Source organism: Artibeus jamaicensis, unplaced genomic scaffold (assembly GCF_021234435.1).
Source record: "Artibeus jamaicensis isolate MK-2021 breed Jamaican fruit bat unplaced genomic scaffold, CSHL_Jam_final scaffold_474, whole genome shotgun sequence".
In the NCBI taxonomy this organism is placed as follows: Eukaryota; Metazoa; Chordata; class Mammalia; order Chiroptera; family Phyllostomidae; genus Artibeus; species Artibeus jamaicensis.
The window spans coordinates 6,890,065-6,915,524 of record NW_026522046.1 but is presented as its reverse complement, the minus strand read 5'-3'; the positions used below and the strand labels follow the sequence as shown (position 1 = coordinate 6,915,524).

General features: G+C 43.3%; 1 protein-coding gene across 1 annotated transcript in view; it reads right to left on the bottom strand.

Moving 5' to 3' along the window:
- KLHL6 (kelch like family member 6) overlaps window positions 1–25,460 on the bottom strand; it is a 52,204-nt gene that overhangs the window by 13,173 nt on the left and 13,571 nt on the right. The window contains exons 2-3 of the mRNA XM_037154864.2: window positions 19,483–19,648; window positions 1,023–1,472 (exon numbers count right to left, since the gene is read on the bottom strand). Coding sequence (XP_037010759.1) covers window positions 1,023–1,472; window positions 19,483–19,648 — 616 coding nt within the window. The remainder of the gene's footprint in view (window positions 1–1,022; window positions 1,473–19,482; window positions 19,649–25,460) is intronic.

Here is a 25,460-nt window from a genome sequence, read left to right as displayed (position 1 = left end):
TAGTCACCATTTTGGTCCCCATTTATCTCCCAACAAATGTTTATCAATCACTTATGAAATAACAGGGAACCTCCTAATGTCTGGAGATGAAAATTCCAGTAGAACATGCTCCCTGCCATAACAAGCTCCCAACCTAGAGATGTTTACAGATGAGGAACCCAACAGTGAACATGCAGCAGGTGGTGTTATAACATATCAATGCACCAGCTGCTATGAGAATGAGAGGACTCTGGAGAAAATGGTGCTTGAACTGAGTTTTGAAGCAGGAGCAGAAGTTACCTAGATGAAGAAGAGGAAAGAGGCATCTGAATAGCACCTGCATTAGCCTGGAGGCTGAAAAAGCAGGTCCGCTTTGGGGAATTCCAAGCAGTGTGTTTGGGCTATAGCAGAGGAAAGGGGTTGGTGATGGCACTCAGAGAAGTAGGCAGGAGGTGAAGTAGCAGGGCCAGCTCTGGGAGCCGGGGCAGGAGGTATGGGCTCTATCCCGAAAGTGGTGGGGAGCCAGTGGAGAGAGAGATGATTAGGCTTGAGTTTGAGATCATCCAGCTGGTGAATGAACTGAAGAAAGGATAGCCTGGGGACAGGAAGGTGAGTTTGGGGGAATTTTCAGAAATACAGGAAGGAAATAATGAGAGTCTAAGGGACCATCAGGTTCCCCAGAGTGGGCAAGAGCTAAGCAGCACCCTGTGGAAGGCGGCTGGACAGGGCACATTTTGTCCGTGTGTGCATCACCCACACCAACCTCCTGCCCTTGCACAGATGGGAGGAGGAGAGATGCACCAGGCACGATGCTGGGAGACTTCTGTATCTCACCTGATCTTCTCAGTAGCTGTCCACGATGCAATGTCATCTGCATTTTACGAACCAGAAATCCAGGGCTCCTGGAACTGCCTGACTCAAACTATAAACTGTGTAGCATCTTTTTTTATGCCTTAAGGATTTGCCAGCCAGACTCACCTATACCTTTGAGGCCCACTAGCTCCTTTTAGTTTGCTATTTATCAGTGGCACCTCTCATCTCACCTCATTGCCAGAAAGGTGGTACATCCTGGCTTCCTGGAGCAGCGGGAAGACCTCCGGGCACTGCCTGATGATAGGATCTGCTTCCACCGTCTCCACAAAGTACCAGGGGTCCAGAAGAGGCAAGCGCACATTCTCCAGGATGTAGGGGAGCAAGCAGAGGCGTTCCGACTGTTTGTGCCGCACCCAGCTCATCACAGTCTCAAACACCTGAGCCTCCTCCGTCACATAAAGGTCATCACTCTTCAAGATGTGGTACAGAGTGTCCACGGGAAGTTCAAGGAACTCCTCGGCGTTCAGAATCTGCACAAAGTTTTGGATGATGTAACTTTGAACCTGCTTCTTTAGACTGTCCAAGGAGTGCGTGTCTGCCAGCCTCAGTATTCCAACACAGTTCTCTGGATTCAAGGCTTCCGTGAGGAAGCTGGCGCAGGCATCCACCATCCGCAGGAACTAAGAGAATAGAAAGGCAGCAAATAAGACCAGAAAATGATTAGTCCACAAAGATGTTTTTCAGTGAATTGTACATGGTACCAAAAAATTAGAAACAACCCAACTGACCTACAATAAGGGACTAGCTAAATACATGACCATGCATTCGTATTATTGACAGCTCTGTAGCCATTAAGAAAATATGTTGTAGAAGAATATTAAATGGTATAGAAAATTTTTACAATGCTTTAAGTTTGAAAATCTGTTCATGGAATCTGATCAGGCCTCTAGATTTGAGCAGCAGCTACAGGAAGTACAGTTGACCCTTGAACAACAGGGGGGTTGGGCTGCTGACCTCCAGTGTAGATGGAAATCCATGTGTAACTACATACAGGGGAAGAGGAACATGTCAAATGACACCATGGGAAGATCAGCAAAATCCAGACTGTGGGAAACTACACAGAGCAACCAGTGCGGTTTCTTCCTGAAACACATCACAAGGGTGGGGACGGTGGGGGAGGGGGTCGAAGGGCGAAAAGAGATTTAAGAGACATATCAGAGCAAAACAGGAAACTATTTGGATCCCTGATTTAAACAAAATAATTTTAAAGGTCAGAAATTTGCTCAATGGCTAATATTTGGTGATATGAAGCAATCACGATAATTTTAAGTGTGATGATGGTACGGCTATTTTTAAAGAAGAATCTTACCTTTTAGAGATATGTTCTGAAATATTTGCAGATGAAATGAAAAAGTTTGTCACAAAGTCGCTAGTACATTGTGATTCTATTTCTATAAAGAAAACATATGCAGAATACAGGCCTAGAAAAAAGACTGAAGGATAATATGGACCGTTGTCAACTTCTCTGGGTATAGACACTGTAGAACTAATTATGCTGCAGTGACAAACAACCCCCAAATCTATTGCAGTGAAAATGAAGTTGTAAAACTGATTGGCTTTCATGTCTTATTTCTCAATTATCATCATCCTTATAATATGAGCTTATTATGCATCTGTAGCCTTCTACAGCTTACAGAGCACAGTCTTATCATTATGTTATTTAATATTCATTTTACAGATGAGGTGTCTCAGATGCATCAGTTCAGCCCTGGTCAGTGTGTTTCAGTGGGTTGGAGTGTCATCCCATAAACTGAAAGTTCACAGGTTCGATTCCTGGTCAAGGCACCTACCCAGGTTACAGGTCTCATATCTGGTTGGGGCAACCATGAGAAGGCAATTAACTGATGTTTCTCTTTCACATTGATGTTTCTCTCTCTCTCTCTGTCCCCACCCTTCCTGTCTCTCTAAAAACAATGAAAAAATATGCTTGTATATGGATTTAAAAATAATTAAAAATCAAATGCATCGGTTCATTCCTATTCATTGCTCTCTGGAGCTTAGTTTGAGCAAGTCCAATCTCCCATCTCCCCTCCTGTCCACTGGACCCCTTACAGGATCAAGTTCTCAATATTCTTGAGTTGATCAATTAGTAGAAGATTGGAAAAAGGGAGCATGGCAGGGAGGGCTATTCTGAAGGCAGGGCCTGCTGAGAACATCCACGGGCAGGCCTGCCAAGAAGACAGCTCTACCGACGGGCGGGGGGGGGGTGTCAGATTGTGGGGCCTGAAGCGTGGGGGTGGGCATAGGACTAATCGTAGCATGGACCATATTGACTTAAGCTTTGCCCTTCACTCCAGAGCAATAGGGGCACACATCCCTGTCTTTTTTAGTCATTTTAATTAAAAAATATTATCTCTCCATATCACACCACACTTTCCGATTGTCACTTTTGAAAACATTGGCAGAGAGTTGATGCACCGTTGGAGAAAGCCTGAATTCTGCCTCAGACCACCCCGTCTGCTGGCCCCAACCACCTGCAGATTGGCTCCTCGCATGAGCAACCGTGGAAACCGTTGAGACTGAGAATTCTGACACCTGTTCAGTTGTTCACAGATTTTCAGTTCAAAGAGTAAAAATACACAACCGAGACCAAGCCTTGCTAAGCCCTCAGAACCTGTAACCAGAGCCCTTTGTGGCCCTGCCCACAGAGACATCCCTGAGGGCTGAGAAGGAACTCACTTACGACGTGGTAGCCTCCAGAGCAAAACAGCAGGTAGACCACACCAGCGTTTGCGTGAGAAGATGCTATGAAAATCAAATTCAACTTCTAAATACGTAGACACTCTCTGGGAGGCCACCTAAGAACCTGGTGACGGTGACTGCCTCTAGGGAGGCGGCCTGGTGGCTGGGTTTAGGGTAAGGAGGAAGAATTACTTTTTACTGTTTGCCTTATTGCACCCCCTTGAATTGTGTGCCGTGAGGAATTTTCTATTTAAAACACAGTGAGTTTCTCGTGAATAGAGGAAACACTAGAAGGAAACACATCAAAATGCCAGCAGTACTTATCTCATAGCCCATTTTATACGGTTATTAATTTGGGGAGGGTTTTTTTGGACGTTTCTGTATAAACCAAGTTTTCTACACTAAGCATAAAGTTACTTTTAAAGTCAGAAAAATGAAATAAATACCGTCTTACAATTTCAAGTATGCAATGAGAAAATAAAATGTCAAAAAATATTATAAAGAAAAGCTAAAATGCTCCAGCCCCTTTATATTAACTAACTCGCTTAATCCTTACAGCAGCACTATAAAGAAGATATGTATTACCATTCCTGTTTTATAATGAGAAAAACAGATTCAGAGAAGTAAAGTCATTTCCTGAGGGATGTATAAATAATAAGTAGCTCTGAAATTTGGAACACTCTTATTTGATTTCAGAAATGCATGTTTTTACATTATTTTAAGCGGCCTCCAGTGAACTAGTGTGTGTGCAGGACAGTGGCTTTGCAGATGCCAGATACGATTTGTTTGCACATTTCTCTGGAGAGCTCAGTGGACCTGATCTGCCCAGATGTGGGGAGGCCTAGCCAACAAGATGCCAATTCCTTCCCCTGCTTGATGACTGTTGGTGAGCAAAGAAGACACCATGAAAGAGAATCAGATTAAATACCGAAGCTCCCATTTGTTCGAAACATCAATCCCAATGTGTCTCTCCCCACTCAGAGCCAGGCATTCTTCATCCTCTTGTTCATTTCCCAGATGTGTGCTGAGCTTGTGTTATGTGCTAGGCTCTCAGCTAGTGCTGGGTGTGCAGAGAGTGAGCAGAAAGAGACAGTGCTGGTGTCTCACTGGTGGGGGAGGCAGTAACCAAAGAAGCACACAAGTGTAAAATTACAATTGCGACAAATGCCCGGTAACACTGTTCAGTGATTCCACTGCTTGAAATTGAAGACGGTCCTTCTCCTACCCTTCCAGCCATGCACAGCCTGGGTCTAAGCTGTCACCAGGACTCTCCCTGCTGGAACCTGTTAGCACTCAGACCTGTCTACTCAGCTCTCCACACATCCCTGCCTGTCCCAGTGGCTTTCTATAATTATTCCACTCCCTCGGCCTGGACCAGCTTCTCCCTCATGACTAGCTGCCAAAGTCCTGTTCTCCTCAAACAGCAAGTTTGATTCCAGAGCCCCACAAAAAAGGGGGGACTAAGGATAGTTCCCCCTGAAAAGGAGAGTGCTTTTAAGTTTCCCCCAAGAAGGAGGAAAAAATGAGTACCATGACTACCGCCTTATCTACAGAGGACTGTTTTCTTCACTCAGAGCATTGAGTCCAGGACCAGCGAATGTGCTCCAGAGAGCCTGCGAACCCCTATCTGGTATGCAAACATTTGTGTGCCCATGTGCCATTTTCTGGGAACTGAGTTTGAAGGAGACACTGACTTGCTTTCTAGTATCCATCCACTGGAGGACAAAGTCGGGGTGAAAGAGGACCAGAGTCTTAAACAGACTAGGCTTTAAGCCCTCCCTGACTCTGGACATTTTTAATTCTGGGTCAATACTTGTTTAAGAAGAAAGAAAGAGAATGGAAGGAAAGAGAAAGAAAAGAAATAGAGGAATTCCCCCTATTCATGAAGTTCCTTCTCAAAAAACACTCTTCCTTAATCATTTCTCCAATGGCCCAAGATGGAGTCAGTTTCTCCCCCTTCTGTGTTCCACTGGGCAGCTCACCCTGCTTGTGGAGCACCAGTTACATTCCTGCCTGTACTATGGTCAAGGGCAAGTTCTAGGGCATACTTGTGTTTTTACTTTTAGAAGTACATAGCACAAATTCTGGCAAAAGAAGGAGAGAGAGAAAGAAGATATTTTTCAGATACCCAGTATGAAAATCTGTGCTAGAAACTTTTCCATCCATTATTTATTTAATGAATACATTTATTTTTTAGTGAATATATTTTAACAAGTAATAATGAGATACATATTAGTGTTGTCATTTATTTGTACAGAGATAAAAATAGAGAATTTGAAGAGTCAAGTGTGTTGCCCAAGGTCACATGGCCAGTAGGTGTTGAGATGATGCTGAGCTCACAGCTGACTCTTCCCACGGGGCATACACTGCCTTTGTCTGTAGCTGTTGCACCATTGCGCTAACACAGTTCCAGGAGAGCCTGAGAGGTTTTACGAGGACAAGGGAGGGTGGAGATCTCCAAGTTGCCTACATATGTTCCCTCCACCCCAAAATACGCCTCCATAAACACTTTTGACTGTGAGGGGTATAAGGCAGCATCATGTGATCCCAACCAATGGCTGGAAACTGCTGAGGAGTAGGGCAGTCCAGGAGACAAGAAGCCAGTTTACTTTAAGTATTTTTGTGCTTCTTCATAATTAAGCTTATTTAAGACTTTAGAGTAAATTTTCTGTCTCAGCCTGTCCCATTGGCACATGAACTTGTTTATTAAAGCTGAGCAATGACAGCTAATGGCAACAGACAACCAACTTCCTGTTTGGGGAACATGTGAGCAAAATGTTACAGCCAGGCACCTGACTCTTGAACGGGGAGACTAAAAATACAATCAGAGAAAACCACTTGAGACCTGGCTGCAGTTCCCATGAGAAGCGTCTGTGTTGAAGAGAATGCACCCCTGCCCCCCACCCCCACTGCCCCTCCTCTGCTTCCCTTCATGCTCTCCAGAGTGGGGTCCTCGGGCTTCATCAGTGCAATTCCACATCTCCCTAGAGGTTCCTTCGAATCCCCTCTAGAATAACCAAAGTCCTATTTTGGTCCGAAGGGTCTATAAAAACACCAATATTCTTTTTTTTAATCTTCACCCGAAGATATGTGTATTGATTTTACAGAGAAAGAGAAAGAGAAAAACATCTGTGAGAAACATCAGTAGATTGCCTCCCATACGTACCCTGACTGGGAATCAAACCTGCATCCTGGGTGTGTGCCCAACCAGGAATCAAACCCACAACTCTTTGGTGCACAGGACGATACTCCAACCAACTAAGTGACCCAGCCAGGGCAAGACACTGATATTCTTACCCTTCAACTAAACAGGCCAATGTATGTGAAGAGTTTGTGAGCTGAATTTAAATAAAATTCAAGCTTATTTGAAAGTATTTTTTAATTTATTATAATTTTTGTCACCATTTTTTCTCAGATAATAGATACTGAAAGTTATGCTGTTCTCCTGTCAGTTCTGTATTGGTGTTGAAAAGGGGTCTTCATACTTGAAAACTACAAATTACCACCTGCCTTAAATGTCCATCCTTGCCTCACCCCCTCTCCCAGGAGGTATACCCGCCTCAGACTCTGTCAGAATGTGCTCCTGCATGCCCAGGATGCCCTCTGCTCCCTCAGGACCTTCAGTCCTTCATCTAGACTTGGCTGAGAGATCTGCTGGCTCCTGGAAGCTATGAGGGGTAGGCAAGAAGGGCAGAAGGTAAAACCTGCAAACAGTCCACTCACTAAGGTGGGACAGGTGCTGGGGAACTGAGCCAACTACAGAGGTAAATTGACCCAGAAGTGGGATCAGAAGGGGGGGGAATGGGCAGTGCCCAAGGTTGTAGCAAGTTTGGTTGTGATTCAGGCAACAGAAAAGACAGCCCCTGAGATTCCAGAGGACATAGTGGAGGCCCCAGCCGTCCAGCAGAGCACATTCAAGGAATCATGTGGGCCACGTTAGGATTCAAGGAGCAAGTGGCACGGCTGGGGCTAAGTGGCTCAGCTTAGTGTGAAGGCCAGGGAGGGGCACTACTGTGCAGATTAAATGGGATGATTGTATCTGGGACATAGTTGATGCTCAGGATGTAAAGTGCGTGTGTGGTGTGCATGGTGTGTGGTACGTGCATGTGTGCGTAGGGCATAGAAGCAGGTATCTAAGCAGAAACCAGGTCCTGAGAAGCAGATCCACGAATGCAGACAGCTATAACAGGCAGGGTAGCAGGTAGAGAAAGAAGGAACCTTTGTCTTTGCTTACAATTTCTCTCTGCCTGGAGTACTTTTCCCCCAGCCCAACTGCCACTTATTGAAATCTTCCCTGTTCTATGAAGTCAAGTTCAATGTCATCTCCTTTAGAGCCAGAACTTTCCTCAACTGCTACATTCTATCCTGGGGTCTTGTTGCCCTTTGGGTTAGGAACTCATCAGAAATCCTTGTTTTAGAGTCTGCAGGGGTAGTGGATGGAGGTAAGTATATGGAGCCAGAAGTTTTGGGTTTAGGCCTCAGATCATAGATTGCTCACTTGATGAGCTGAACATTCCCCGAGTCACAGTTTCCACATCTGGAAAGTCTTGACAATGATAAGCTCATTGCAAGCTCATTGTGCAGGTATCACCGGCCTCCTCACTCATAGAAGTATTGTCAACTTCAGATGGGATCACATAGGGAAAAGAATACAATAAATTGCTACAAAAATGTAATCTATATTTATAATTTTTTACCTTCCCCCCAGATATCTTTTCACAAAGTACTTAGCACACAGAGGACACTTAGTAATTTGTGGTAGTTGGGTAGCAGTAAAAGTCATCTGGTAGCAACATGTATTTTCACTGCCACTAAAACCCTCCATCCCACTTCCTGTATGCCACAACCTGTGGGCAGCAACGGGGGCATCCCAGGCTTACTTTCCAGGGAAGGATGGTGGAGTACACAACAGAACAACTTCAACATTGACTTTCTAAATACACGTTCAGAACTTATACTTTAAAAATAGTTTTAAAACACCAATTAGTGGTAATAACTGGGCCCTTTGAGCTTCAAAAAACGAATCCTAAAGAATCTAGGCATCAAGTTTATACCGAAAGAATAGAAGTAGGAGAATGGATGATAACGTAAGAGTCAGCTTTTCCCACGTGGGAGGTGATACAATTCCCAGACCTGGAAGGGAGAAGTGAAAGAGTCTAGTAACAGAGTGAGAAGTAGGTGTGGTTCCCTGACATGATGTCCTGCCTCCCAATGCAGGCCAAAACTCCAGAGTTAGGGGAATGCTGAAAGCCCCTTAAAGGCTATGGATCCCAGGACAGAAGAATACGTATCTTCACTGCTGAGATGAAGTCGGGATTGCAGCAGTCCAATACAGCAGCAGCACAACGGAAACTGAGTGTGCTGTTGCTAGACAAAGGGGGCCTATGGTAGCCATTCCAAGTTCCCCAAAGGTCCAGATTAGCACATGCGAGTAAATGGGAGTGTCGCGTGTGTCCCTAAGAGGGGCTCAGAAGTAGCTGAGAGGATAGGAAGACCTGAAGAAGCCTCGCAAAAAGATAAAGAGAATGCCAAATAACCCACAAGGACTGACAGCCAGAATCGGGTGGGACTCAGGACTTTCAGTTGATGCCAGTGGAGAAGGGGCCAGTGACCAGAGAGAGACTGCTGGGAACACAGATGCTCCAGCATGGATCGACGATACAAATGTCTATGGTAAGCCTGGGCTGAACACCTCTTTCTATGGCCTCTTGGTGCTGTGTAAATGCCCCCTGGAACTATAACCCTAATCCTGAATTAAGTTTTCCTGAAGTAAGATGTCATTGAGTTACTGTAACTACAACTCCTGCCACTGCTAAAATGGGAAGCTCAGGGTAAAGATTAAGTTCACCATTAGAAAAATAATAGGTCAAATCACACTTTTTTTTGCATACCTGAGTTTTTAGACTGAAATTTGGCTACAGATTCGTTCTATACTAATTAGAACTCAAGAACAATATGAAATTCAAAAACAGGCTAAACTAGTCCAGGGTGACAGTTGCTAGAGCAGTGGTTCCCTTGAGGCGGTATGCTTGGGGGGAGGGGGCACAGAGAGCAATCTGGGATGCCAGAATGTTCCAGATTGAGTGGTGGTTACACAGTTGCATACACATGTAAAAAATCATCAGACTGTATACTTAAGATGTCTGCATTTTATTTAATGTAAGATACACCTAAAAATAAAAAGGAGCAAACACTGAGATCAAACACAGAAATGTGGGCAGCAGTGAGCTTGTGTGCCCAAGTGTCCAAGGTTCCCCATAGGGAATTGGGCAGGAGGGGTAGCAGTTGTGCCAGTCTTGCCTCCTGACACACTCACTCCCACGGAGCCTCAGTGGTTCCCAAAACCTTCCATCAGGCAGCCTTCTCTGCATCTGCTGAAGGCCCAGGGCCTTCTGGACCATGGCTTGTTGCAGACTTCGCCCTGAGGGGTGGTTTACTCAGTGGAGAACAGACAGGCTGAAGCAGACAGGAGCCTATTCAGGCTCTTGCCTCACTAGCCATGAAACCTGGAGCATTTACTTAACATTGTTGAATCTTATTTCCCTCACCTATAACTTGGGGGTAAAAATACCTTCCTCCTGTTACATAAAATAGCACAGGCAAAAGAGTTATCATATCACATCACGAATGCTCTAAAAAGGGCAACTGCTACTGTTCTGTGGACTCAGAAGGTTAATCCTGATTTCTTAACGACACCGGTTGACAAAGAGTGTGTGCAGGAGAGGGTGCATCAGATAGGCAACAGGCAGATTCTGTCTTGATGATGGTTAAGAAATAGCTGGGCTGGTTTTGTTGCCTAAATTAACTGGCTACTCCAATGTCGAGTAAATGTAATCTATGGGTCCCTGTCAATGACAACAGAAGTTTACGTGTCCCTTACAGTAATGGGACCTACTTTTTGCTGAGTGCCTGACATTTGGTAGATGCTTAAAAATGAAGCAATTATTAGTATTAGCCTGTCGACTACTTCCTCCTTTACTAGCCCATTACATTTCCAAGAGCCAGGATGGGGCTTCCTAGTATCCTCTGAAAGGAGGTTAGGCAATTTTTGTTGGGATCTCCATTGGTTTCTGAGGTAGTCTTCATATTCAGCTAGTAATGAATAAAAGCAACACATGTGTCCGTTGATTCAACAAATATTTATGTGCTGTATTCCAGGTACTGAGGAAGCCAAGAAGCAACATAGGCCATCAAATTGGCCCTGACCACATAGCTACCTCATCCATAAAGGTCTCACCATCATTCATCCTGTCATTAGCAAAAGAAATAAGAAAACAAAGCAATTCCGGGACCTTCACCAAAGTCCCCACAAACTGCCGCCACAAGGAAAGTGATGTCCCCACTTCGGAGGGCATTGCAGAGGCACCACATGGACCTTCTCCGGCCCAGGCCAGAAGCCCAGGCTCCCCTGCCTGCATCACTCTTTGTCTTCTTATGTGGGCTCTCAGGACTCAGCCTCATCTCCTTTTTTGCTTCTAAGCTCCTTCCAACCATCTGCTCTGTATCTTAGGGACCCTTATGCCCCAAGATGAAATGTAGGTTCAGTGTGGTCTCCCTGACCTCACATCTTCTTACCACCCTGCAGATAAGTTCAAAAGCTCTTAGTCTTGTATGAGCTAGTGTAAAAATGAAAGTGACAAATATGACAAAGTTCCCCAAACAAACATGGCCAAGTTCCCCAAGACTGAAATCTCTTACCAAATTCTTACGGTTATTGTCCCAGATCTGTAGTTTCTGACTTATTTGGGACTCAGAAGCCTGGAGGTCCCGTTAAGGTAATGCAGCCCTTTGCTTCTCTGGTGTCTCTGTTGGGTGATACTATCTCAAAATCCCTGCTCATATATGAGCTGGTCACTCTGCCCTTCCTCCTTCAGTGCTTCTCTTACTTTTATCTTTCCAAAACCACTTAAAGAAAATGTATTTCTCCTCATAGTTGGCCCATAAATTATGGACAGGTTAATGAAAAATTCCTCTAGTGGGCAGATCTCTCGGTACCTGCCACACTCAAAGATTCCTCCTAAAAGAAAGAAACTGTCCCACCCCTGCAATAGCTGATTGGGCCGATGGACCCTTGACCCAAGGACCACGAGTCTTAACAAGCTAGAAACTCATGAAGTTGCCTCACATGAAAAGCTCTTTTCAAACAGCAATAGTGGTGTTTGGCTGGGTCAATAGGCTTCTCTCTTCCTGGACTGCAAGAGAAGCAATCAATGCACAATAGGACGAGACTACGGGGAGGCCTGAAAAGAGAAACAGAAAATGAAGGAGAGGCTGAGTCGCATCAAAGGTGTGAAAATTCAGAAACCTTTCCTACTGGGTGGGCGGAGAACACCAAGATAATCTGATTCCCATTGATTTCAGTCCCCAAAGGTGGTGCTGGTTTCTGTGGATGTCCTAAAATGACAAGATAAAATGTCAGCTCTAACACACTTTTCTCCACCTCTGATTCCAAATTAATTAAACTACAGCACAGTCCAGTTTATTGTACTATGCATGGGTCATATGAATGTGATAAAACAAAACTTTAAACCATGATTCTTATCATCTTAATCCAGGAAAAAACAAAGATCTAGGGATGGCTTAGGGAAACGTTCCCACGGTTCAGTGTCAGCTCGGTTTATCAAAGGGAAAAACTGTCCAAAGTAGAGTAAGGTTAATTCACAAATGATGGGAAGAAACTTCTATGTAACATCTGTTTCATCCTAGGCATTTTATAAATATCACCTCATTTAATCCTCATGAGGATAACTCTCCCTAAAAAAGTGGGTATTATTATCCTAATTTTACAGATCTGAAAAGGAGGCTCAAAAAAGGTAAGTAATTTGCTCACTGCTGCACAACCAAATAAGTAACTGAATCTGGATATAAAGCCCATGTTCTTTCCACTCTGACACTCTGCCTTACAGGAGATCATTACAGATAATAGGGCATATTTCTTATCTAAAAATACCCCAACAACATCCTACAGCCATTGAAAGAACAAGGCAGCTCTACACATACTAACTTGTAACAGTCTCCAAAATATACTGTGAAGCCAATAAATAAACAAATAAAGGCAACATGCAAAATTGAGTTATACTGTGCCAACGTTCATGTTTCAAAAATGGAGGCAATGAGAGGGAGCGATACACCCCCATATGTACTGGTAGGCGTGTGGAATATGAAGGACAGGAAGACTCTGCCAAAGTGAAGGAAGGTTTTACTGTCTCCCCTCTTGTGTTTTTGATTTTGAAGCAGGAGTATGTTTTATCCATCCAAAAACAAATGAATAATTTTTTAAAACCACAACATCACTTCAACAACCTATGAATTTTTGCTCCTTGTGGTACCTCCAAGCATGAAAATATTCCCAGTACCCTATGTCTGAAACTCCAAAGCAATTAGTCTGGAAGCAAGAGAAACCAGAAAGCGGGTTAAATACATATCCAGTAGCCCACAGCACTCTTCTCCAATGTTCATAAAAATGAACACTTGTAGGAAGATGAATAAAATAGCCACAGAGTGAAGCTTATTATTTTTTGTCTAGAAAATGGACAATATTTGGAAAAAATTTAAGGTGAGAGATTACCAGAAAGGGGGAATCAACAACAAACAGAGCTTACTCTGTCTTCAATCTGTCTCTGTCCCCACCTGCTACCTAGCTCATTAAATCTGAACTCTGCTCTGAAGCTCACCACTTGGGAGAAAATGACAAGAAGAAAAGGAAAAAGATGAAGAAGAAAAAAACAACCTTATAACAATAATTTTCATGTTAAAAATATGTAGATATAACAAAAGTAAATGAAATTATAAGTGATTAAGTATATAATCAAGCAATGGGGAAGATCTTTTCAAAAATGCACACCCAAGGCATAAATCATCAAGAGAATAATCAATAGCTTTGACTGAACTGTAAACTTTTCTACATAAAAAAAGCTGTAACTGAAATTATGAGTTAAATGACCAGCGGAAAATGCTTGCAACATAATTACGAAAGGTTACAGTGTTACTATCTAAAGAATTCTCATAGACTCTTGAAAAATCACTCAAAATTGAAACAAGAACAAGAAACAGAAGTATGAACTCCATCCTCAATGAAACTAGAAGACACCAGTAACCCCAAACCACAGAATACAAAGACTGGTGAGTGACTTTGCTGAAAGGAGAAAGGTCACACCAACTGCCTACAGAAGTTTGTTCCTCAGAACCCCCCCAAAACCAGCAATATTAAAGTCCCAACTAATGAGGAAGGCCCAGGTAGGTGAGAGCTGATAACAGGGTGTCTGTTTAAGAAGTTAAGACTCTTCTTCACTTTGGGCTAACAACTCTCACTCTCACTCCCTCTGGATAGGAAGACTTATCCTCTGGAGAAATCACATCAGAGAGGTTCTAGACTCAGAAATACCAGAAATTAAAGATGACACATGAAAACATCTTGCTTACAATAAGGAGGTTAAGCAAAGGTGTGCACGCACACACACACACTGACACACCCAGTCTCAAACACATGCAGCTGTCCCGCAACCTCTAGGCAAGAGACTGAAGATTATTATCTGGAGAAACTGAACAATCCTAGAAACAATCCGACAGATACTGACCTTTGGGGACCCAATTTAAAACCTGGCAGGTCACCTGATAACCCTGGTAAAACTCCCTGGTCTACCAGTCTCTCATCCTGTCCCATGGGCACTGAGCTTCAAACAAGCCTATTAAGGCTTCAATCTTAAAAATGACTGAACAGCCATGGACCAAATCATCAAAAGAGTATCTGAGGAAACCCTCTCTAGTGGTTGAGTGGTGCCCCCCAAAAGATATTCCATGTCATAATCCCCCAAACCTGTGAAAGTTACCTTACATGGCAAAAGAGTGTGATTAAGTTGAGGAACATAGGAGGAGCTTATCTGGGTGGCTCCTAAATGCAATCGCAGGTATCTGGATAAAATATAGGCACACAGAGGAGAAGACACAGAAAAGGAGGAGGCAGTGGGACCATGAAGGTGGAGATCAGAGTGGCATGGCCACCAGGGAAGGGATGCCAGCAGCTGCCAGACAATGGAAGAAGCAATGAGCAGATTCTCCCCTAGAGTCTCCAAAAGGAGCACAGCCCTGCCAACACCTTGATTTGGAACTTTTGGCCTCCAGAACTGTGAGAGAATAAATTTCTATTGTTTTGAGGCACCAGTTTGTGGTAATTTGTTATGGGAGCAGCATAACAGAAAATTGATACACCCTCTAAGATGAAAGTTGGAGACCAAAGCAGAGTAAAGAATCTCAAAAGAGAGAGAGATAGAGAGCAGAAGAAAACTTCAAATATATAATAGCCTCAAAGAAATAAAAGTCAAAATCTATTAAAATAAATAGCAAGAACTCTTGCAAACTCAGGCTATGTTAGCAGAAGTTAAAAATTAACTGTACAGTTGAAAGATAAAGTTGAAGAAATCTTTTTTAAAAAGTGATGGCAATGGTCAATAGAATAGAAAAGATAAAAAATAAAATTAACCATATGCTTATGCATTAAAAGTGTAACCCTAGAAAGCAATAATTATATCAGTATGCAAAATAATACCCTGAAATATAATAATCAGTTTTGTTTCTAAATATGAATAGATTAAAAATTGAATTTAAAAATTTAAATCAATGATTTTTTTCTGAAAAAATAATTTGGGCCAAACACATGGCTGTGCATTATGCACAGGAATGCATCATACATGGCAAAATATGGGTAAATCCAAGAGATCCAACACCTAACTCCAGATGAGTGAACAAATAAAAGAGCTGGAAAGTATCAAAGAGATAACACAAGAAAATTTCCAAGAATTGAAATACATGAGTCTCCAAATTGAAAAAATTAACACAATGAATAAAAAAACCCTAGAGCTATTTTAACTGCTGTTACAAAAATGAATCTAATGGACATAAAAAATGATTATAACACAACAAAGGGAAAATAAACACTGAAAAAGCACATTTGTCCAATAGGAACCAATTCTTATAGAATATGTAATGGTAAATAAAATAGAGCGATGCCTTAACAATGTTGAAAGAAAATTGTTCTTAATCTTCAATTTTATACCCAGCTATAATATTAATCAAATATGAAGTAACACAAAAATATTTTTATACATTTAAGTCTCCAAAAATGTATCTACCATATACTCTTTTATCATAAGCCATTAAAGGTTAATGATCCATCAAAATGTAGGAATATACAAGAAAAAAGCTGGCATGAAATCCAGGGAGAGAAAGTTCAACGGAGAGAAGAGGTAGAAGGACCTCCCAGGGCGACGGCAACAGCCAGGCCAGGCCAGCAGCTGTGCAACGGGACCAGACAGCAACCATCAGGGTTAGAGGGGGAGGACACAAAAGGAATTTTCCAAAATCACAGTCAAGAGAGAGCAATGTACATACACAAGTAATGCAGACATAGGGAAGTAAATAAATTCTTTTATTTACAAATGAATGAAATTTTAAAACATTTAAAAACGATCTCCAGAAGAGTGGGCTGAAGAAGAGAGTAAGAGCAGGAGATTGCTGCTTTTTACAGTAAGACTGAGCTATCTTGACTTTTAAGCTTGTCTTTATTTCCCAGGGCTACTGAAAAAATTACCACAAACTTGGCCACTTAGCCAACCGGAATTCTCACGGTTCCGAAGGTTGGAGATCTGAAATCCAGGTGTGGGCAGGGTGGTTCTGTCCAGAGACGCTGAGGTATCTAGTCTGCATGCCTCTCATGACCTTTGCTCTATGCCTCTATGTCAAGTCTCCCTGTCCTTTCTCTTGTAAGGACAGTAGCCTCTGGGTTTAGGTGAACCCTAAATCTAGTATGATCTCATCTTGAGACCCTTAACGTCATTATATCGGCAAAGACCGTATTTCCTTGTAAGGTCATAGGGTTAAGCCTTGGACATATTTTTTGGGGGGGACACAAGTCAATCCACTACAAAACTATATTAAACATCTTTAGTTATTTCTTTAGTATGCATACTGAAAAAAATTAATGTCTATTTCCACAGCGACGTCCAAAAAGGTTTCCATTTCCATTTCCCCCAGCAATGGATGAAAGTGCTCGTTTTTCCTCACTTTTGTAAACACTGAATATTGTTTGGCCAAAGTGATAGACAAAACTTAATCTGCCTTTGGATTTCTAAAGAGGTTTGACATTTAGATATAGAGGATCCGGCAGAAGTAACATCTGCTTGAGTGTGGTGAGTAGGGTAATAATATGGGTGTAACACTTTACAGTGTTAATTTGAACATTTCACCCAAAATGTCATATGGAGTGCTTGAGTGTGATATTGTTATGTTACAGAATTCCATGCTTATGATTTTGTAACAAAAGATTTTGTAATAAAAAAGGAGTGTTATTTGTGCCAGACCCCGTATATTGGTGATCATTTGGTCTCCCTTTTCTGTAAATTACCTGTTCATGTCATTTTGCTTTGTTTCTATTAGGACATTCATTTCATCCATATGAAATAAAAATAGAAGGATATTTATGGCAACATTGTTTTGAACAAATACATAAAAACAACCTAAATTTTCAGCTATAGGGATTGATTCACCAAACTATTACAGCATTGAATTTCATTCTGCTGTTATAAGTGTTATTATCAAAATGCATCTATTGACATAGAAAGATGATGATCACAATACAATACACAGACTAAAACAGTACTGCAATAGGAGCCCATTCTTCTAAAACCTGTATGTGATACATAATAACATTACAAACACACATGTAGCATCTACCAGGCACCGTCCTAAACACTTTACACATGTCACCACCCCTGTTTTCCTGAAGAGGGAACTGGAATACAATGCAGTTGATGAATCTCACCCACAGTCACCCTGTGGGTAGGTGGTGGAGCTGGGATTTTAATCCAGCAGTCTGGCTCCAAGCTGTGCTTTAACTACCCTGCTACCTGCCTCTCTGTGCAACTCTGCAGAGACAGCACATCAATGTGCAGAAAATGACCTGAATGTCTAGATACCAAGGATGTTGCCATATTGTCTCTGAATAGGAGGGGACTGTAGGTAATATTCCATCTTTTTTGTTAGCATGGGTTTCTAATTTTTTATAATAATTTTGAATTGTTATTATAATTTAAAAGTAGTAAAAACTGTATTTGAAAAAACAAACTATCTCCTTAGCCTCTCATACAGGATCTCCTTTCAACCAGTGGGAAAAACAGACCTTGTTGCTAGCCCCAACTTTGTCACTCAAGGCACATAGTAAGTGCTCAATAAAATTTATATTCATCGAGCATCTACTTTGATGTCAGACACTGTACTTGAAGCAATAAATGCTATTACTATTATTATAGTTAGTGCTACCTGTCCATCTTTAGTTGTCAGCAATCCTCTCTAGGCCCTAGGAAAGGAGATTAGCAATGAAGATGACAATGGCAGCTGTGGCCAAATGGCATCATGATGAATAGGGTGGATCTTCTCAAGGTTATTGGCCATTTTAGGAGAGGCCATGAAGAGGGGGGATGCTGCCTTTTAAGAGAAGGCTCAGAAAAAGCTACATTAGGTAGAGGCCTCTCCATGACATGGGATGAATTTCCCTGAAGTTAGACTGTTGGGGTAGTGAGTGGAGGCGACGAGACAAGATGAGGGTGCTCAGCACGAAGTTGCTGAGCCAATCCCTCCAATAGCAAGGGCTGTTTTCCTACCAGCCAGTAAACCTGAGTGTGAAAGCAGGTAAGGACAGAGAGAGGGCAAGGGTGGGGTATGTGGGTGGTAACTGACTGGAAGACACCACCAGGTAAGGTGTGACCAGCCCTAATGGAAGGAATTTGCTTTGTATGTTCAAAGTTCCCTGAGGTAATGGAGACAATAAAACTGGCAACACTGCAGCATCCCATTGTTGGGAATGCGTCCGTGCTGCCTCCTGGCTGATTTTTCTCCCTCGTTCCACTCTTTCTCCCTTGTTAGACTTCATAGGTCCCACACAGTTGCCAGTCTCAACAAGATCACCCCATCGCCTCTGGTCTTCACCCTGGCCCCCTCATTCCATACCTTCCCAGACTTTGTTTTCTGTTCCCCTCAATTGTTGACCTAGTGATGTTCCAAGAGGATGCCACCATCTGAAGTCCCAAACCATGCACAAGCTCTGGCCTGGCCCGGCCCTGGATTTACCATAAATACTATCATCTTCAGTGAGATCATCTCTGGTATAAGCCAACCGAACCAAGTTCAAAGGTAATATTAGACCTAGGCAAAGTTGGTAAATTGAGAGGACCCATATGATAATTGTGGATACAACTGGTATAATCTATAGGTCTGATTACTCTCGGGATTAAATATAATTATAATTGCATTGAACAAACATCATCAAATGCCAACCATTAAACTTAATTTTGAGGGTTCTCTAGCCCATCTTCAGTACTACCCCTCAGGAGAGGAGCTCTTCCCTCACACTCACCCTAAAGTGCTGACCAGCCAAGGCTCTGCTTTCCCCAGAATCTAGACACTTCTCCTCAAGAGACTGTGTGGTGTGGTGGCCAGCATATGGCCTCTGGACTCAGAAGGCCCAGGGCTCAAATCATAGCTTTGTCATGTGTCCTCTACATTCCTTACTTTCCCTACCCGTAAAGTGGGGAAGAGTAAGTATCTCCCTGGGTTGTGCTAAGGATTAGAAGTTAAATATATAAACTGGTGACTTCAGCACCTGGATCCAACAAGACTTCTGTGAATTACAGTCACCGATCCCGGAGTCAGGAACCAAGTGTAGGTACTAGGCGCCAGGCTTTGCTGGTGTCATCTCATTAAGGAGTCACTGCCTCACTCCATCACCTCTCAGAAAATTTCCAAAGAGGCATCTTCTGACTTTCAAGTAAGCACAGGCCCAGCTAATTGTGTGTCTGTCTCCCAGGTACAGGCCCGACAGCCAGTCCAGGCAGGCCTCTGGGGAACCATGCTTTCCTCTGCTCCAGAGGAGCACGCTGAGCCTGTTTGTTCACATACCTGGAATAGGTTAGCAGCTTCCAGGACCCGCTGGACATTCTGCTTGGTGATCAGTGCCTTGCTGGTGTAGGTGTAGTCCAGAAGAGTGTGCATGGTCTCAGCATCAACCCCTTTGATAACGATCCTCTTCTCATACTTTTCCTTTAAATCATTGCAGAACATGGCCCTGGAAGAGAGACACGAGAATGTGAGCCCAGGGCTTTAAAGACCCCCTTCAGAGGTCATAAGGATGGGGCAGTTTAGATTTAGATTTCTAATCTAAAGTCTAATAGGGTTGGTGTCATTATCAGAAAAGGAAGAGAAACCAAAACTCTCTCTCTGCCATGCAAGCACACAGTGGCCATCTACAAGCCAGGAAGAGAGTCCTCACAGAAACTGACCATGCTGGCACCATGATCTTGGACTTCTCACCTCTAAAATTATGAGAACAGGTGCCATTATCTTCCAGCCCTATCACTGAAATGGGATGGTCCCAAAGTAGAGCCCTGATGACAGAATGTACTTCCCAAAACTGGGACTTCCATTTCAACAACAAGGGAGTATACCCCTAAATCCTGCTCCTCCTCCCTTTCCCACACCTCCTGTTTATCTCTGGAAATCACTCATCAGTTTCCAATTACTCAGCTAGCTAACTTTTGAACCTTGTAGCCAATGAGATCTTCTCCCTCGGGTTCCTTCTGTCTTTTTCCTCTGTCTTTATCAAAAATAATCCTACCCTTCTTTTCTTCCTCCTCTTCTCTCTTCCCTTCCCTCTTTCTCCTTACAGAATATGACAGTATGAAAAACAGCAAATGTGAATTCTGCAAAATTAACTATGTTCCCAGCCTGGAACCAGAAAAGCAGTGATGTCATCTGGGCAGATGACTGACTTACTAGCCACTTGCTTCAGCCACAAATCTCTCAGCCAGAGGGGCACAGAGCTGTCTGTAGAACTATACACCTTTAAAGTGATGTCACATAGGCCTCGCCTTGCTGCCTCCTGACTCCATGAAGAACTCTGCATCAAAGCAACCACACAATTTCTTCCTGGCTCAGCCCGCCTCCTGGGAGGAGTTGGACGAGCTCGCTCCCTGAGCCTCCTTTGTTTGAGTTTCTAGAGCAGCATTGCTCAACAGAAACGTAATGAGAGCCACGTGTGTCCTTGTAAATTTTCTACTGATTTTATTATTTAACCAGTAGAAAAAGATAAAATTAACGTTAATATCTTCTATTTCAAACGATAGTGTTATTTCAACATGCAATAAATATTTTAAAGTATTAATGAGATCGTTCACATTCTTTTTTTTAATGTTAAGTCTTCAAAATCCTTCATGAATATTTTATACTTCAAACACATCTCGATTCAGACCAGCCAAAATATGGATGCTCAGTAGCCACCTCATTGTTACTGTACTCAACAGCGCAGCTCCAGAGCATCTGTCCTGAACTCTCAAGTTGGGTCACCCAGATCTGCAGTCATTTCAGGGGGTAAAGTGAATGCCACCCACATCAATGCCATGTACGTGAATATATGAGAAAGAGAACATTTATCAGGAAAGGGTAGGCAGTGCTAATGAGGTCAAATGAAGCTTGCGATAACTGAGGCAGCATATCACCAGAGTCCCACCAAGGTGAACTTTAGAAATGCTACTTCCCCTACTGTGAGACTTGAGGATTAGTGAAACGTGAATTTTGTTGAATCTGTATAATCTCAAAAATTCCAATGCAAACTGAAAAAGTCTACTGGAAAGATGTTTAAAGTTCAATGAACTGGGTATGCAAACTGTCTAATTCAGTGCCTTGTACTTTGAGGGGCTGTTAAAGAATGACTGTGTGTTTCCCACGTGGCACAGTTACTGGGTCATCTGGGCTCTCGATCCGGCTTTCACTCAGACACAGCTTCTGAGTTCTCTCTTAGCATCAGTCACTGAAGAAGGCCCTCCCAAAGCTCAGCCCATACCTGTCTGGGTGTCTGCACCCCCCAGAAGCCCACCTTTGTGAGCTAGCGATAGTTTAGGGGTGTGGGGGAAGATGGAGGGGGAGGGAAAGAGATCAAGCAAGACAAAAGTTGTATATAAAGTCATTTTAGTCTGATCCTGCAGGAAACCGCTGGGGAACACTGTCCAGAGTTGTTCCAACAAGAGGCAAAAAAGCTGGGCTGTGCTACTCCAGCACCTGCTGACAGTCTTAGCTGTGGGCCACCCCAGGAGGAGGTAAATTCTCAGCACTCCTGGGGTTCAGTGTGTGAGCATGCATGTGCTCAGGCAAAGGGGCTCTGGGAGCCTCGGAGAGGGTGGAGAGACAACTGCAGCACTGGCTTTTAGCAGGTGGAGAGGGAGCTGTGGTCTGGTCTAGACTCCGATGCTAACTCACTATGAGACTTTTTGTACAAGTGAGCAAACCTCAGTTTCCTCTTCTTTGACATGGTTTAATAATAGTCCTCACCCCAAAGAATTGTACACAAAGTACCCAGCACTCAATAAAAAAAGGCATCTCGGACCAGATGAGAGGATCCTTGTCTGGCTGGTGGGAGATTCTTGGCTCACCCACCGGTGAGCCAATCACATTTTGGGTGCAAGCCTTGAGTCCCAAGTCCAGACCAGTAAATGCATGTCAGTTGCTGCACTGCTATCCACCACGCATCCAGAGTAGGTTATGTTAAGGCCACACACAAACTGGTCTGGAGACATTAGCATAGTGCTAGGCACATAGGAGTCAATGCATGTTCCCGGGAGAGAGTGGGAGCCAGAGCCCTAAACATAGTCCTTCTCTGGAGCTCTTTGGCCTGCTTTGGCTCCCAAAGAGCATTTCTCCGCTCTCCTCTGAGACTTTTTCTCTGATTTTTTTGCCACTTAAAGACATTCTGCTGGGCCATAACCACCATGCTGAACATAGAAAATGTGGAACTAGGGAGAAATCTATATATTTCTCATAGATCAAGGTCTGGCACCTCTGCTGCTCTCCCAGGAGACCCATGGAAACACCGTGGTGAAGTTGGGACCTCATAAAATGCACACAACCTGGGCAAGGTGGGCCACCCCTAGGTCTCGCTTTAATAACAATAATCTTTATGTTTATAGCACTTAGTAAGGCAAAAAGCATTATCTTCTTTGAATATTACACCCTTTTTACTGGTGATAGACTGATGTAGAAGTTAAGTGAATCACCCAAAATTATACAGGTTGTCAGCAATAAAATGGGAACCAACCCTAGGACTTTGGGCTCTTAGTCTGGAGCTCAACTGGGCATGAAGCCAGAAAATCAGCAGGAGTTCAAGGCCATGTTCAAGGGGGCAACCAGATGTTAGCACTGAGAGAACCAGACCAAACTTTACTCTTTGAGAACACAGCTGTGTTAGTTGCTAACAATTTGCTCCTTAGCTTATACATGAAATAAATAAAAATTTTGTGCAGTAAAAAACACTTTCTAGCCAGACACTGACCAATTGTCATGAGACTCTTATAAAACAGAGATAGCTATTAAAATCCTCATTTTACAGTAGAAACGGTCTCACAGCAGGGAGCCAGCTGCCCAATATTTCAGCAGTGAGTCAGCTTGTACCCCAAACTTGAGCTTGGGTGTGTGAGCTTATCTCCCACAATAGCCATGAACACATCCAAGGGCCACATTGCCTGGGCTACACTCCCCTTTGAGCTCTGCAGGCCTCACCCCTCATCCCATTCAGGTCTCTCTGCTCAGATGTCACCTCCTCAGAATGGCCCTCACTGATGCTGCCTCCAATCCCAATAGTCACTCCTTAACATCTTTATCTCCTTTATTTTTTCATAACCCTGTCATACCTTGAAATTATATAACACATCTGTTTGTTAACCAGTTCAACAATCATCTCCCCACTAGAATGTGAGCTGAGTGAGAACATGGGTGCTGTGCTCACCAGTGCATCCCTGGCATTAGAACAGTGCCTGTAACCTAGTGGGGATTCAGTAAATATTGCCCAGGGGGAATGAATAAGTGAATATGAATAAATGAACAAATGAAGGAACAATGACCTTGTCTTTCCAAGCCCTGGGGTGCTTATTTTTGATAGGAGCATTTGCAAAAATTAGCAAACACCCTCCGAAGGATGAGACTGAGGAGGCCTGCCTTGAGGGTCCTGCACCTGCACAGAGAACTCACCTTATACCCTCAGGTCCAAGGCCTGGACCTTAAAGAAGACACGCCCACACTGGAACATTCCACTTACAACTTTGATGAGTTCTACATGCTCCTGCTATTCCTAAATGTCACCAGTTCAGAACTTCTCATCCAGCCCAAATGTCCTGTGGCTCGCCCCTCCCCAGACCTCCACACCTGCTTCTAAACTCCCTGCCTCTTATACTCCCTAACTGTACCACAGCCCTAAAAACCAATACCCATCTCTACCACCCCCATTATCTCCTTCCTAGACTGGCTGCATCAGCTCTGCTTCTTCCCCCCAGCCCTTCACCATCACAGAGTAACTATTTCCTCTGCATCGGTGAGATATTCTGGGTGCGAGTGGCTGTAACATTGGTTGCAAACTGAGTTAAGTTCTCAAGAATATGTGTCCTTATGCATACAACTGGTTTTTTAAAAATTTAATTAATTCATTTTTTAGACTATAAGACGCACCCTCCCCCCAGTTGGGGAGGAATAATGGTTGTTAATGCTGCTGTTGAGTTCTGTTTACACTTACATTGGTGAAATATTATGTTATTTATGTTATTTAATATTTTACCACATTTTTTGCTTCAAAAAATTTTTTCCTATTTTCCCCCTCTAAACCCTAGGTGCATCTTATGGTCCAAAAAATACGATAATGTGCTACTCAGTGAACACTATTGTTAAGAAAGGATTATTGGATATAAACCTAATGTGGTCAACCAAAGGGGTTTTCAGTGCAAAGAAAGGAAGGAGTCAGAAGATACAGGGTGACCTAGCATGGAATGACATCACTATTGTCCCCAGCCCCTCTGTGCTGAATCTAGGACCATGAATTTTATTAAGCTCACTGAGCCCCGACTTATAATTTGTTCACAAAACAAAGTTTAAGAACAGTTATTCTAGAGAGAGGTCACCTTACTCACCAACACAAGGGTCACTTGGCTCACCCAGAGAATGAGGACATCAGACAAAGGTCCAGGTCAGGGAAACAACTGACTATGAACAGACATGCCCTCGAAAGCCTAACCTCTCTGTGAGTTGTCCCTTTTACCTTGAGATTCACTCCTCCTAGAATTTCACAAGGCCTACAGCTGCCTCCCAAATTGGGGGGTGGGGATGGGTAGGGGCTCAAAAGGAGGAAGATCTTGTCCTGGCCTCTTAAGTCTTTCTCTAACTTAGCTGCATAGACAGGAAACCCCACATCATGTATCAAGTAATGTAGTTCATTATTGCCAGGAGTTCTGAACTGGATGTCATGCCAAAGCCTTATTAGTGACAATGTACAGCTCTCTGTTCTTACCTGCTATGCCCATGTGTATCTTACACACCTGTAGGGGTGCCTTCAGGGAAGGATTTAGGGGTTCATGGCCTTCTCTCTTTCCACTCCAGAGACATTACCAGCTTGCACTCTGCCATTTCTTTCCAGAGCTCCCTGAATCTTCAGCTGCAGGCTGTCTTTGCTCCAAATTGGGAGAGGAGCTGGGGACTCCAGAGTTGCCCCCACCCCACTCTAAACATCATCAGACCTCAAAAGAGCTGCCTTCTGCCAAACTCCTTGACCAACTTCACCATTCCTCAAGGACACTGCACATGCACTCTTTGGGGACCAGAACTCCAGCCATGTTCCTATAGAGCCAGAGTCCCTCCCAGCCCCACTGGCCCATGGCTGAAGCCTCAGCATGCCATGTGACTTAATCCATCCTAGTTTATGAGAGAAAAAATGGCATGCTCTATCCTGCAAGATCAGTCAGGATAGAACATCAATCACAGCAAAGCTTATGGCCAGGATTCAGCAATGATTCAGCCATGAAGATACAATGGGCACTTCTTGTTTTGCCTGCTCAACATCTTTCCCA